Genomic DNA, 13024 nt, shown 5'->3' on the forward strand with positions numbered 1-13024 from the left:
TAGGGGACCGGAGCTCCCTCTATTCCCTGGGGCTGTAAGCTGAGGGGGATGCTCTAGAGGCCGTAGTTCGGCCTAAGTCCTACTCACCCCGGAGACTGAGGAGACATTGGGTCGGTTCCCAGTCAGGTCGGACGCATACGGAGCTCCGGGGAAGCGCTGTGGCGCGCCGGAGGGTCCGGAGGATTGGGGCCTGGTATCGGAACTTCCGGAAGTGACGCGCGGTGACGCGTCTGGAAGTTCCGGAAGCCGCGTCACACGCCGGAAGAGCGCCGGATGCCGGAGGCTCTTCAGTGAGGAGCGCTCGTGGTATCATAAAGGCGAGAGTGTGGCGCAGGCGGTTGGGGGTGAGAAGGCCGGTCACTGGACGCAGCGATGAGTGGAAAGGAATCGGAACGGACGGCAGAAAAACCCAGGGTACCAGAGGGCTGAGGGTCACTTGGAGGTAAGACAAAAAATCTCTTAGGGAGCTGACAATATGATGTTTCTTAGGAGGAGGAGGTTAAGAGGTCCTCAAAATCTACTAAGAAAGAATGTAGGATCTGTAAAGTCAGGTTGCCGGCTGATTCGGATCGTCCTACATGTGACTCCTGTGTGAGCAAGATGGTGTCAGCAGAAGTCCCTAATATGTCTACCTTGCTAGCATCTATGAAGTGAGTGATCCCTCTGTTGTTGCCCAGCATATTACTGGTGAAAGGTCAGCACATAGCTAAGGTGGTTTTTTGTGTTTTCCTATTTTTAGGGAGTTGATTAAAACGGAAATCCAGAACTCTCTAAAAGTAGTCCCACCTGTGGCAGCCCCTCTGGATGTGGAGGCTGCGGGCCCCTCGCATGCAGGTGCGGGTTATTCTGATCAGGAGGCGGATGGGGCAGAAAATAATACCTCTGAAATAGAGGAAGCTAATGGGCCGGAGGAAGATGCTGGAGGGAAGCCATTATGCCCCTTAGAGGACGTGGACTTTTTAGTTAAAGAGGTCCGAGCTGCTATGCAGCTGGAGGAACAAGTAGCGCCTAAATCAATCCCAAGATATCATGTTTGGGGGGCTGGAGGAGAAGAAGAAAATAGTCTTTCCAGTCCATAGAAGCATCTCAGCCCTTATTAAAAGGGAATGGTCCAAGCCTGATAGAAAGGGGTTTGTGCCCAGAGCGGTAAAAAGGAAATACCCTTTTAATGACTCAGAAAATCCAGGGTGGGTCCATCCCCCAAAAATAGATGTGGCCATTGCCAAAGTCTCTAAGAAAGGAACTCTCCCGTTTGAAGATCTGGGCACCTTGAAGGACCCAATGGACAAAAAAGCGGAGGGGTTCTTAAGGAGAGCTTGGGAAGCCACAACAGAGTCCTTTAAGCCGAGTGTAGCAAGCACTTGTGTAGCTAGGGCTATGTTATTATGGTTGGCACAGTTGGAGGAAGGGCTGCAGTCTGGTGAGTCTAGAGAAAATCTGTTAGCATCCTTGCCCAGGCTAAAAAAATCAGCATCCTTTTTAGCGGATGCGTCTGCGGATGCCTTGCGGTTTTCCGCAAGATCCGCAGCCCTGTCCAATTCAGCCAGGAGGGCCATATGGTTAAAGAATTGGTCAGGAGATGCAGTGGCCAAAACAAAATTGTGTAACATTCCCTGTGAGGGAAATACATTATTTGGTTCAGTGCTAGAAGATTTATTAGAAAAAGCAGGGGACAGGAAGAAAGGGTTTCCCTCTACTTTTCAACCAGGAAGGTTCCAGTCCTTTCGGGTACAAGGAAGGGGAAACTTCCGGGGTCGAGCTGCAGATAGATCAAGAGGAAGAGGGGCATCCAGAGCTAGGGGATACCTCTTCAACCAGAAATCGGACATGGGGAAGAAGCCAGCCGGCCAATAATTCAGAGCAAGTCGGAGGCAGATTGAAGTTTTTTTTTAGTGAATGGGAAAAGATCTGCGGTAGCAGTTGGGTTCTCAGTTATATTAGAGAAGGAGTTATTTTTGACTTTGTGTCTTTACCCCCTACCCGGTTTTTGGTGACAAGAAGTCACATGGGGGAAATAGGTCAGAAGACCTTAGAGGGGGAAGTTATTTCTTTGATAAATAAAAATGTCCTGGTACCAGTGCCAGAGGCTGAAAGGTGTCATGGCTTCTACTCTAGCCTTTTTTTGATCCAGAAACCGGATGGCTCCTATAGAGTTATTATTAATTTAAAACCATTAAATAAGTATCTAAGATACCAAAAATTTAAGATGGAGACGGTCAAGTCTACGGTTAATTTGCTTAGCAAAGAGTGTTTTATGGCATCTATTGACTTAAAGGATGCCTACTTACATGTCCCTATACACTCACAATTTCAGAAGTACCTACGTATTGCTATATGTATAAATGGTTCTTTGTTTCACCTCCAGTTCCAGGCTCTTCCCTTCGGCATAGCGATAGCGCCCAGGGTGTTCACCAAAATCGTGGCAGAGATGGCAGCGCATGTCAGGGAAGGGCCAGGTCTGTTCATCCCTTATTTAGACGATTTTTTGTTGGTGGCTGAATCAGCAGAGTTATTACAGTCACTAATAGATAGAACTTTAGCCATCCTAGGTAGGCTGGGCTGGATTGTAAATTATGAAAAATCTTTTTTGTCTCCAGCGCAAAGGAAAAAGTTTCTGGAGATCGTTTTAGATTCTTCTGTTCAAAGGTCTTTTCTGCCAGAAGAAAAGATTCAGAAAATACAATCCACAGTGTCGCTGGCAGTAAGAAATCCCAGGCTCACAATCAGAAGGGGTATGTCCTTGCTGGGGTTATTTACGGCAGCTATTCCAGCAGTCCCATGGGCGCAGACACACTCTAGGCCCCTTCAGACATATCTCTTAGATCTCTGGGACGGATCCCCGGGAGGGCTAGACAGATCCATAGTGTTGACAAAGGAGGTTGTGAAAAGTTTATCCTGGTGGTTGAAGACAGAGCATCTTTCGGTGGGGTTATCCTGGGTCAGGAAATGTCCTTTAATCATCACTACAGATGCCAGCCCCTCAGGTTGGGGAGCCCACTTAGGTAGTTTGGATTTTCAGGGATCATGGGATAGTTCCTTTGAGGAAAGATCATCTAATTTTAGAGAGTTGGCAGCAATTAGTGAGGCTCTTAAGATGTCAGAGGGATATATTAAGAACTCAAATATTAATGTGCTTACAGACAACTCCACAGCGGTAGCCATAATAAACAGGCAGGGTACCACAAGGAGTAAGAGTTTATTGAATCTGTCTTATGAAATTTTTGCCTTTGCAGAAATAACTCTCCTAAGCCTCTCGGCTGTCCATCTAAAGGGATCGCAAAACATAAGGGCGGACTACTTAAGCAGAAATCGATTAAAACAGGGAAAATGGAAGTTGAGCCGAGAAATCTTCCAAAAGATTGTACGTCTGTGGGGAAGTCCGGAGGTGGATTTATTTGCAACCAGGGAGAATCGACAGATAGATCGGTTCTACTCACTGTCCCCCATGGACAAGCCGATGGCGGTGGACGCCCTGTCACAGACATGGGGGTGGGATCTAGCGTATGCCTTCCCGCCAATAGCCATTCTCCCAAGGGTGTTAAGAAAAATCAGACAGGATCAGGCGAGAGTCATTCTGATCGCCCCGTTTTGGCCTCGCAGGGCCTGGTTCTCAGCCCTCAGAGATTTGTCAATTGCGGATCCGTGGGTGCTACCAGAACTACCAGACCTACTATCTCAGGGCCCGATTCTGCATCCACAAGCACAACATCTACACTTGACGGCTTGGCTCTTGAGAGGATGATTCTTAAGAGCAAGGGGTTATCAGATTCTGTAATTTCTACCTTGCAGCTGAGCAGAAAGCCGATTACCTGCAAAATTTATTTTAGAATCTGGAAAACTTTCTTTAATTTTGTGGGAACAAGACAGTTGGATTTTAGTAATCCAAATATAGCGAAAATTCTTGATTTCTTGCAGAAAGGGTTGGAGAAAGGGTTAAAACCAGCAACCCTGAAAGTGCAGGTGGCTGCGCTAGGGGCTTTGTATGATCAACAGCTAGCCAGACATCCTTGGATTATGCGTTTTTTTAGAGCTTTAGTAAAAATATGTCCCAGGGTAGTGAATAGAACTCCCCCATGGGACCTAAATGTGGTCCTAAATGCTTTAATTAAAGGGCCCTTTGAGCCATTGTCGGAAGCTTCCCTTAAGATTTTAACGTGGAAAACAGCCTTGCTTGTGGCAGTTACTTCAGCCAGAAGGGTTTGTGAGATAGTCCACTTGTCTAGTTCAGAACCTTACACAAGAATACTTTCAGATAGAATTATTTTTAAACCAGACCCCTCTTTCTTACCGAAGGTAGTCTCTAATTTCCACCAAACGCAAGAAATAATCCTCCCATCCTTCTGTGATAATCCCAGGAATGATAGGGAAAAAGAATTTCACTTGCTGGATGTAAGGAGGACAGTGATTAAGTACTTAGAAATAACAAGACAGTTTAGAAAGACAAATTCCCTGTTTATACAGTTTGCGGGTCCTAATAGAGGTGATAGGGTGTCTAGGGGGACCCTAGCTAGGTGGATTAGGCAGGCTGTATGTATGTGTTACTCGTCTTCTGGTCTGTCTCCTCCTCTCTCTGTAAAGGCCCACTCTACTCGGGCAGTGGCCACCTCCTGGGCCGAAAGGGGAGACGCCTCGCTGGATCAAATTTGCAAGGCGGCAGTATGGTCGTCACCGCACACTTTTTTTCGTCACTATCGATTAGATCTTTCTTCTGCCTCAGAGCTTGCTTTTGGGAGAAAGGTGTTACAAGCGGTGGTCCCTCCCTAAATTCCATCTCTGGTATTCTCTCTGGTTGGTGCTGTCATGTCGAGGGGGAAAACGGAAATTACTTACGGTAATGATGTTTCCCGGAGTACATGACAGCACCATGGTATAACCCACCCTTTTCTTCTCTTCTCTTTTCTTTTCTTTTCTGTTCGACTTCTGTTGGCACTAGGGTGTTCACAAGGTGTTAATGTCGGATTTGGTGATACGGGTATGGTTATAAGTGTTGGTTGTAACTAATAAATTCAGGCTCTCTTTGGTCTCGGAAATTCACTGAGGAGGAAGAGGAGGGCCTGCTCTTTTATCTCTTCAGGTTCCTGTCCCTGGGGAGGCGGGGTCCCTCTCTCTGGTTGGTGCTGTCATGTACTCCGGGAAACATCATTACCGTAAGTAATTTCCGTTTTTTCCCTTCACTTACTACTGCATCAAGGCTTCACTTCCTGGATAACATGGTGATGTCACTTCCTGGATAACATGGTGATGTCACAACCCGACTCCCAGAGCTGTGCGGCTGTGGCTGCTGGAGAGGATGATGGCAGAGGGACACAGGGCACTGAAGGGACACTGAGCATCCCCCTGCCGTCATCCTCTCCAGCAACCACAGCCCGCACAGCTCTGGGAGTCAGGGCGTGACATCACCATTTTATCCAGGAAGTGACATCACCATGTTATCCAGGAAGTGACATCACCATGTTATCCAGGAAGTGAAGCCTTGATGCAGTAGTAAGTGCAGGGAAAAAGCACTTTATAAGCATTTCCCATAATAAGTGTATATTGGTGATTGGTATAACTTTTGGGGGGCAATAAAATACTTTAATAAAAATTTTCACCGGACTTCTCCTTTAAGCTCTGTTACAGACAATCCATTTGTTGGATTTCTTGCAAGTGGAATAGTTAATTTTCTTATAGTTATGTAAGAGAAGTGAGCTATAAGAGAACAATAGGAGCCAGACCCTCTCAAGATTAGAAGTAGTATTAGTCAACGTGCTGGTCATACATTCATTGGCCATATAGTTTGGTTTCTTAAAATATGTGGCTATGTTCACACTATTAAGTTTTCGTAAGTTTCTTAATAATCACCGCCGTTGTTCCCGATTTGCAACAACAGCCGTAATTACTACAGAACTTACGTAATGCTGCTGTCTATGGAATTCCGTCCGGAGTGTATACACATAGTATACAGTCTGGCCAGGATCCCTAGTGGCGCCTCAAAAAACTCACATGTCAGTTTTGTGCAGTCGCTATTCATTCAATAGCGGCCGCAGGAGACATATCAGTGAACACAATGAAGCGAGTTATGGCAAATTGGGATGCAGGTGCACACTGATCCGGACGGGATGATCTTCTCTGACACAGGCCGGGTCACAAAACGTCCGGTGTCTTACACCATGTGAATATGGACTGTAGGTGGAAAATATGTTGACAGAACTTACGGGAGTTATCCATGTTTTTAAAAATTAAAAAAGAGCCCCAAATATGATAAAACATATGTCAATAAGGAACCCTCTCTCTCTGTATTAAGCGGTTTCCCCCTGCTGGGTTTACCAAGACTACTTGTAACCTGAAGATGCTTCTTGTATCTGCTCTTCACTGGCCAAAAGATGAAGGTCCCACACAGGGGACTCTACTCTACTGAGTTACCTAAACTGGATAGAAGAGATGAGCAAACACTCGGGTTTGTCTGAACCCAAATGCTGCGCATTTGATTATCGGTGGCTGAAAAGGTTGGATGCCATAGGTTGTATCCATGTTATCCAGGACTCCTTAGGGCTGCATCCATCTTCTTCAGCCACTAAAACCCACTTGTGCTCGAGGTTTCCTCATCTCTACTGGAAAGCTGAACACCACGTCCTATAAGGGGAACAAGTCTCATTCACCAGACAATGTTTTTTCCCAGGCACAGAATGGATGGAGTGGTAGCCACAGTGCACAAGGAAAAGCAATCCAAGTACAAAGAAGAAATCCCAGAGCTCTCTAAATAATCTTTTGATTGCGTCTTCAGCGATTACCGGGATTTCTTCTTTCTACTTTATGGCTTTCTCCATTTAAACCGTGGAGGTTATTGGAACCCCAACTATTAGCCATTTATGCCATATCTGTAGGATATGACAAATGCCAAACATGGGAAAGACCCTTGAACATGATTTATAAAGCCAACCACAGGTCTTGCTTATAGCATGCTACAGTCGTCTAGTCCATTGTTACTGAACATTGCATGTTACTCATCTACGTCGATTGCGTTTCAGGAAACTATGGCCTAATGACATCTTTGGGAGCAGCGCCGATGATGAAGTGCAAACACTACTGAACATTTACTTCCGACACCAGACACTCGGACAGACCGGCACGTACGCCCTTGTTGGCTCCAATCAGAACTTAACAGATATCTGCACCAAACTCATGGACCTCAACATGGAAATTCGAGACATGATTCGCCGCGCTCAGAACTACCGCGTTGTCTCAACATACCTCCCCGACTCCAACGTTTCTGGCACCAGTCTCTGACAAGAAGCCAGCGACTATCTTCTCTCCTCAACTGGAGGTGCTGCCCTGTTGGACTGAGGTCACTCAGTATCTACTCAATATTGGGAAGAATCCGTCACACTGTTACCATTCCTGCTAACCTTAGGCCTGTCTATCAGACAGATGAAGGCATCTGCAGCAATAGTGTATGAGGATAGAGGTGTGTAGTGATGGCGCAACAGCCCCGGTTGATTGTTTTTTATTTTATTTTTTCCCTTTGACCAACTACTCGGACTTGTTGTTGCGCCTTAATCTCACTACTAAAGAAGTGACTTCCATTGTGTACCAAAGCCTATTATACCGAATTATACTTCCTTTCTATAAACCTTTAACCTTAGGATGGCAAAAGTGCAATGTTTCACAAAATAATATATATATAAATATATATAGTCTATTTTTTGTTGCTCTTAATATACTTTTCAGATACTTTTAATTTGTCAATGAACAGTCAACAGGCAGAATGAGGCTGGCCGTAAATAAATACTGGATATTGCGATTGGTCAATAGCTGAGAAGCCTGTAGATATGAAGGCGGATTGGGAGCAGACTACAATGATGTTGTACACTGTAATTTGGAGGATTACTGTATTTCACGCTGCTATGACGGACATTTCCTAGAATTGCTAGGCTGCTGCGATTATTGTACTTGATCATAGTCGAGAACTGTTCCAGATCAACCCGATTTTTTCTTTTTTTTTTTTTTAATTTAGGTCATTTTACCTTTTTAAGGATTCTGGCTGCCTTTTATTAAACAGATTTTGCTTTTTCGAACTATTTATACAATGAAAAAGAAGGCTGATATGACTTGACTACCATAGTGGAAGTTTAAAGAACGACGACATCTTTTTCATCCGTCACGCATGCATTTTCCTCTTTTTTTATTTTTTATTTAATGTATATTTGGACAATAAGTTTAATCGTTGCGATGAAGAGTTTTAGGTTCTTTTTTTTTTTAAGTTGGAACAGCTTTTTTTGATTTCTTATATGCATATTATATTAATATATATATATTGGTATATATGTATGACATTTTCCTCTTTGGAATTTCTGCTGTCGCGTGTGAATTGAATCGCATGAAGTTCTTTTGCACATCTGAGTCATTTCCATTCACGCCTAATCTATGTAACTTATTCACTCTGTACATAATACTGACAGTTTTGTGAAGTAATTAAGATTATTTTTGTTGAGTACATTCACTGAAATATATGATAAAGTTGTTCAGTCACTGCTGAAGTAATTTAATGTGCTTTACCTGGTGAACTGCTCTCAATACAAGGCTGTATGGGAAGTACAGAAAATGGGATAAGATTGATCAGCCCCAGGTATCCAAATCCTGAACGATTAGATAAGAGCATGCACGAGTCGCATTAAAAACCTGTCCTCACAAAATACTACAAGGAGCCAAAATACACTCCACAACACTCCATGGCAAATAGTATGGAGACAAACAACATCAGGTACACAACCGTGTCTTCCAAATGGATCTGCCTCAGGACATAGCAGAAGTTCATCCACATCAGTCATATCAAACTGTGGCCTGTGGTGCCATTATTTTTGGCCTGCCAGGCAATTCAGAGTTTGAATTACATCTGGCTATTACATGGGTTGAAGTTTAATCATATCATAGTAATATATCATTTATCATAGTGCACAGCGCTGGGAGACGCACACCACTGATAGTGGCAGGAATGCCACATTCTGATCTGACAGTTCCAGGATGGCGGCATTCGTGCTTAATTATCAAGGTTGGCCCGTGACTTTGTCCAATTTTTTTATTTTGGCCCACATCATTGAATGGAGAAAATACATGGATTAGTAACCCTAATGGGGAGATGTGATGCACTACCCCTGCTCTCTCTGGGACTGTCAGGGCACTCGCCCTAATATGAGCAACCCCTGTCCAGAACTACCCCTTTTTTCTTCCCCACATAAAGTACACCCTAACCAAGTCTCTGAAGTGTTTCGTCCAAGTTTATGGAGTCCTAAGGGAGAAGAAAAGGGAAGGGTTAAAAAAGTCAGTAATACATGAGGAAATGTCAGACATGTCAATAGAAAGGTAGCCGCATCAGTCCTGGCAAACTGGGAGAGGTTTCCGAGGACTGGATCCAGCTTTCAGCAGTCAGTTATAAGGCAGCCGGCTGATGAGCGGATTGCAGAGATCATTAACGCTTTGCATAATTACTGTGAGTTCGCTCATCTCTTGGTGCAAGCCTTACGGTTATGTGTAGTGCACAATTCTGGCTTACACCTTATGGAATAGTATGAATACCACTAATAAGGTGGACTGTCCAGCATGTTCTGAGTACAACACACAAAATACTAACACCCCTTGCTTGCCCAATATCACCAGGCCTGGGCCAAAGTGCACTTGAGTTACTAGCTGACATTTTGGACAAACAAAATCGTGTCAGAAACCTACCAGACCCCAAAAAAGTACACAGTAAATTTGCATACTGCGGCACATGATCCATTGAGTTTGGCCAAACACTGCCATATTGTGGCACATCAGTTTCCCTGCTGTGGGCAGCAGTATTGCTCACCACTAGAGAAGAGCGATTTTACAGTACATACTAAGCAAATTTCTTCATTAGTTTGGCAAGCTGCTTATCAGCCGGTGGGTTTTGAAGTCTATGCTGCTCCGCAAAAGGTGCAGTTTCCCAGGACTGGATCCAGCTTTTCCAGGCTCCCGGGGAGGAGCAGTATCTCTAATGCCATCAGCAGTTTGTAGCAAACTTTCCCTTTAAAATGTAATGCTAAGTGCATACATTATAATACTGCCTGAGTTTGCTGTATTTATGAGAAGTGTGCATCCTCCAACCATCTGTGGTGCCTGACAGCTCCCTTACTGTGTATGCAGATATGTACATCGCACCACTATCACTGAGGAGGGCAGATAAGGCACCATCCTTATATTCACATGAGTAGTGTTATGACCTTCCACTTTGTCTGGGATCGGCAGCTTCTCCAAACCCAAGTGCTCAGCGTTAGATTCCCCACTTCTACTGTCCTAGTGCTGCTGGTAAGGATGAGTGAATTAATTATAGCGAAACATATTGGTAGTCGGCTTGTCAGCTTTCTGCCTTTGAACTGGGAGAAGTTTTCCAGGCACTCCAAGTGGAGCGGCACTGAGTTCAAAGGCAGCAGGCCGACCCTAGCGAAGCACTCTATTACTGTAAAGCCGCTCATCCCTGGCTGCCAGGAAAACAGCTACAGCCTATGCTTGTATCTATGAGGGCAGCATCTAATTTTTCCCGAAGTGAGAAATTAAAAACTTTGCAAAAGTTGCCGATCCCAGACCAACTGGAAGTTCACTCAGCAATACTTATAAGACCTGTTTCGCAAAACATATTGGTAAATGGCCATCATACTGGCATATTCTGATGGATTCTGCATCAGTATGTCTGATCAATACTAAGGGGCCAGAAAATTGTATTACATTATGACATTAACTCAGACTTCAATGGGTGTGGTTTTTTTTAATCCACAAAGCTGATGAAAGTGTATGTGGCATGTAATATACATACTGTATAGAGTTCTATATAAAATATATATAAGTTTGGTATATAAACAAACTACAGAAAAAAATGTTGATAAAAAACTACTTGTGTAAAAGCAGCCCCGGAGTCTGCTCTGTTCTTTGAAAGCTCCTATAAAGTCTAATGGCATTAAAGGGGTTATCCAGCGCTACAAAAACATGGTAACTTTTCCCCCACTCTTGTCTCCAGTTCAGGTACGGTTTGCAATTAAAGATAAGCGAACCTGGAGCATGCTCGAGTCCATCCGAACCAGATTGTTCGGCATTTGATTAGCGGTGGCTGCTGAAGTTGGATAAAGCCCTAAGGCTATGTGGAAATCATGGATATAGTCATTGGCCGTAGTCATGTTTTCCAGACAACCTTAGACATTTAGCCAACTTCAGCAGCCACCGCTAATCAAATGCCGAACGATCGGGTTCGGATGGACTCGCGCATGCTCGAGATTCGCTCATCTCTATATTTGCAATGAAGCTCAATTTACTTTAATGGAACAGAGTTACAAACCCCATCCAATCTAAAGACAAGAGATGGGGGGAAAGTGGCCATATTTTTGTAGCACTGAATAACCCCTTTAATGTATTTTTTGCCTTTGGCCTAATAGGAGAATGGACCTGTACCATGCTGCCCTTCTATAAAGCATATTCAGATAACTTGATCTATTTTTAAGTGAAGCAGTCAGCTATAAGTCTGACACTTACTTCAAGGTGACACATAGTACTTATGAAGAGCTCCAAGCTGAGGCGTTTCCTCACTCCCCTGACCATGCTTTGAGGATGTTAATGTAGTTTATCCAACACTTTAAATGGAATGTGTCAGAATTACATTGACCCAAATATTTGTTACACATTTCACTAGCGATATTTAAAAATAATCCTTAAGTCATGCAGTTCTCAGTCTAACTATGGAACCAAATAAGCTGACACTTCTGATTATATACAGAAAACCTATTACAGTATCTAGTTCTACAACAAAACCTATATAACACATTGCCTCAAGTGTTAAGTTTGTTAAAGGAGCTTTTTTCAGGATTCAAAGCACAGCTACTTTCGTGCAAAAACAGCTCCACCCCTGTCCTCAGGTTGTGTGTGGTATTACAATTCAGCTCCATTCACTTCAAAAGTATCTGAGCTGCAAAATCTATATCCTAGATGGGAAACAACCTTTCCCATCATGCATTTACCTATTAGTCCATTTGTGTACTTGCCCCTTTAGCTTTCTTTCCTGCCCACTGCTATTATTGCACAGTAAACACAGGACTTTTTTTTTTTTACTGATTTTGCATCACATCACCCCAATATGTATTCCATACTAGCTGATGTAGCAGAGCTGACACGCACATGGTGTAGTTATGTGCTGCATAACAGGCATCTGTTTACCAGGGGTGGGGAGTGTAGTGTAGGTTTAGATCTCTGCTTGCTGACTGAATGAAAACATTCTAGTTCCATCCAGACGCTAAGAAAATTGATAACACTTACAATATACAGAGCGGTGACCAGGGCTGGATTAAAGGGAGGGCACCAGGGGCACGTGCCCCGGGGCCTCTACCACTTAGTGGCCCCCACCAGCTCAAACCCTAGCAGAACGGTGCTGCTTACCCAGGATATCAGGCCATGTAATAGGGCCCTAACAGTGGGCAGAAAGCGCTGTGTTCTCACATTGCTTTATTAACACAAAGTGGGAATACACTCTGATACTTAGTCCACCCCCCCCCCTCTGCTCCTGTCTCTAGGGCCTGGCATCTTCCCCTGTACTGCAGCCTCTAGTGACCGCGTGCATAACAGAGGAGGATGCTGACCCACACAGCCAGGAGAGAGGAGGGGTCTGTGCTAATTCACCTACAGTAAGCAGCCATCTGTATAGATTGTGGTATAGTTTGTTTGTTTGTTTTTTGGGGGGGGGGGGGGGGGGGGGGGGAATTTTGTCGCCCGGGGCCTCCACCAACCTTAATCCGGCCCTGGCTGTGACACAAGGACAGGTGCATAGGCCTGCATTCACTGACAGCAAGCAGAGAGAACTATAACTTCATATTACAGAAACCAAGGCTCAGGGACATATGCAAATCTATACACTTAAGAGGGTCTCTGTTCCACACCAATTTTGTGGGGGATGAGAACTGTAGTATGCTTTTATTTCTGATTTAAAGTTTTTAACTTGGCATTAGGCTTTTAATACCAAAAATGTTATTTCCAAAGTATCCCCTTGAAC

At 44.2% G+C, this 13024-nt stretch overlaps 1 protein-coding gene across 9 annotated transcripts in view; it reads left to right on the top strand.

Annotated features, from left to right (window-relative positions):
* FRY (FRY microtubule binding protein) overlaps nucleotides 1–8510 on the top strand; it is a 286128-nt gene extending 277618 nt beyond the window's left edge. For all 9 annotated transcript variants that reach the window (XM_069969891.1, XM_069969894.1, XM_069969885.1 and 6 more), the window contains one exon: nucleotides 7008–8510. In XM_069969891.1, the coding sequence (XP_069825992.1) occupies nucleotides 7008–7266 (259 nt within the window). In that variant the 3' untranslated portion in view covers nucleotides 7267–8510. The remainder of the gene's footprint in view (nucleotides 1–7007) is intronic.
* Nucleotides 8511–13024: the final 4514 nt, after the last annotated feature.

Source organism: Dendropsophus ebraccatus, chromosome 5, assembly GCF_027789765.1.
Source record: "Dendropsophus ebraccatus isolate aDenEbr1 chromosome 5, aDenEbr1.pat, whole genome shotgun sequence".
Lineage (NCBI taxonomy): Eukaryota > Metazoa > Chordata > Amphibia > Anura > Hylidae > Dendropsophus > Dendropsophus ebraccatus.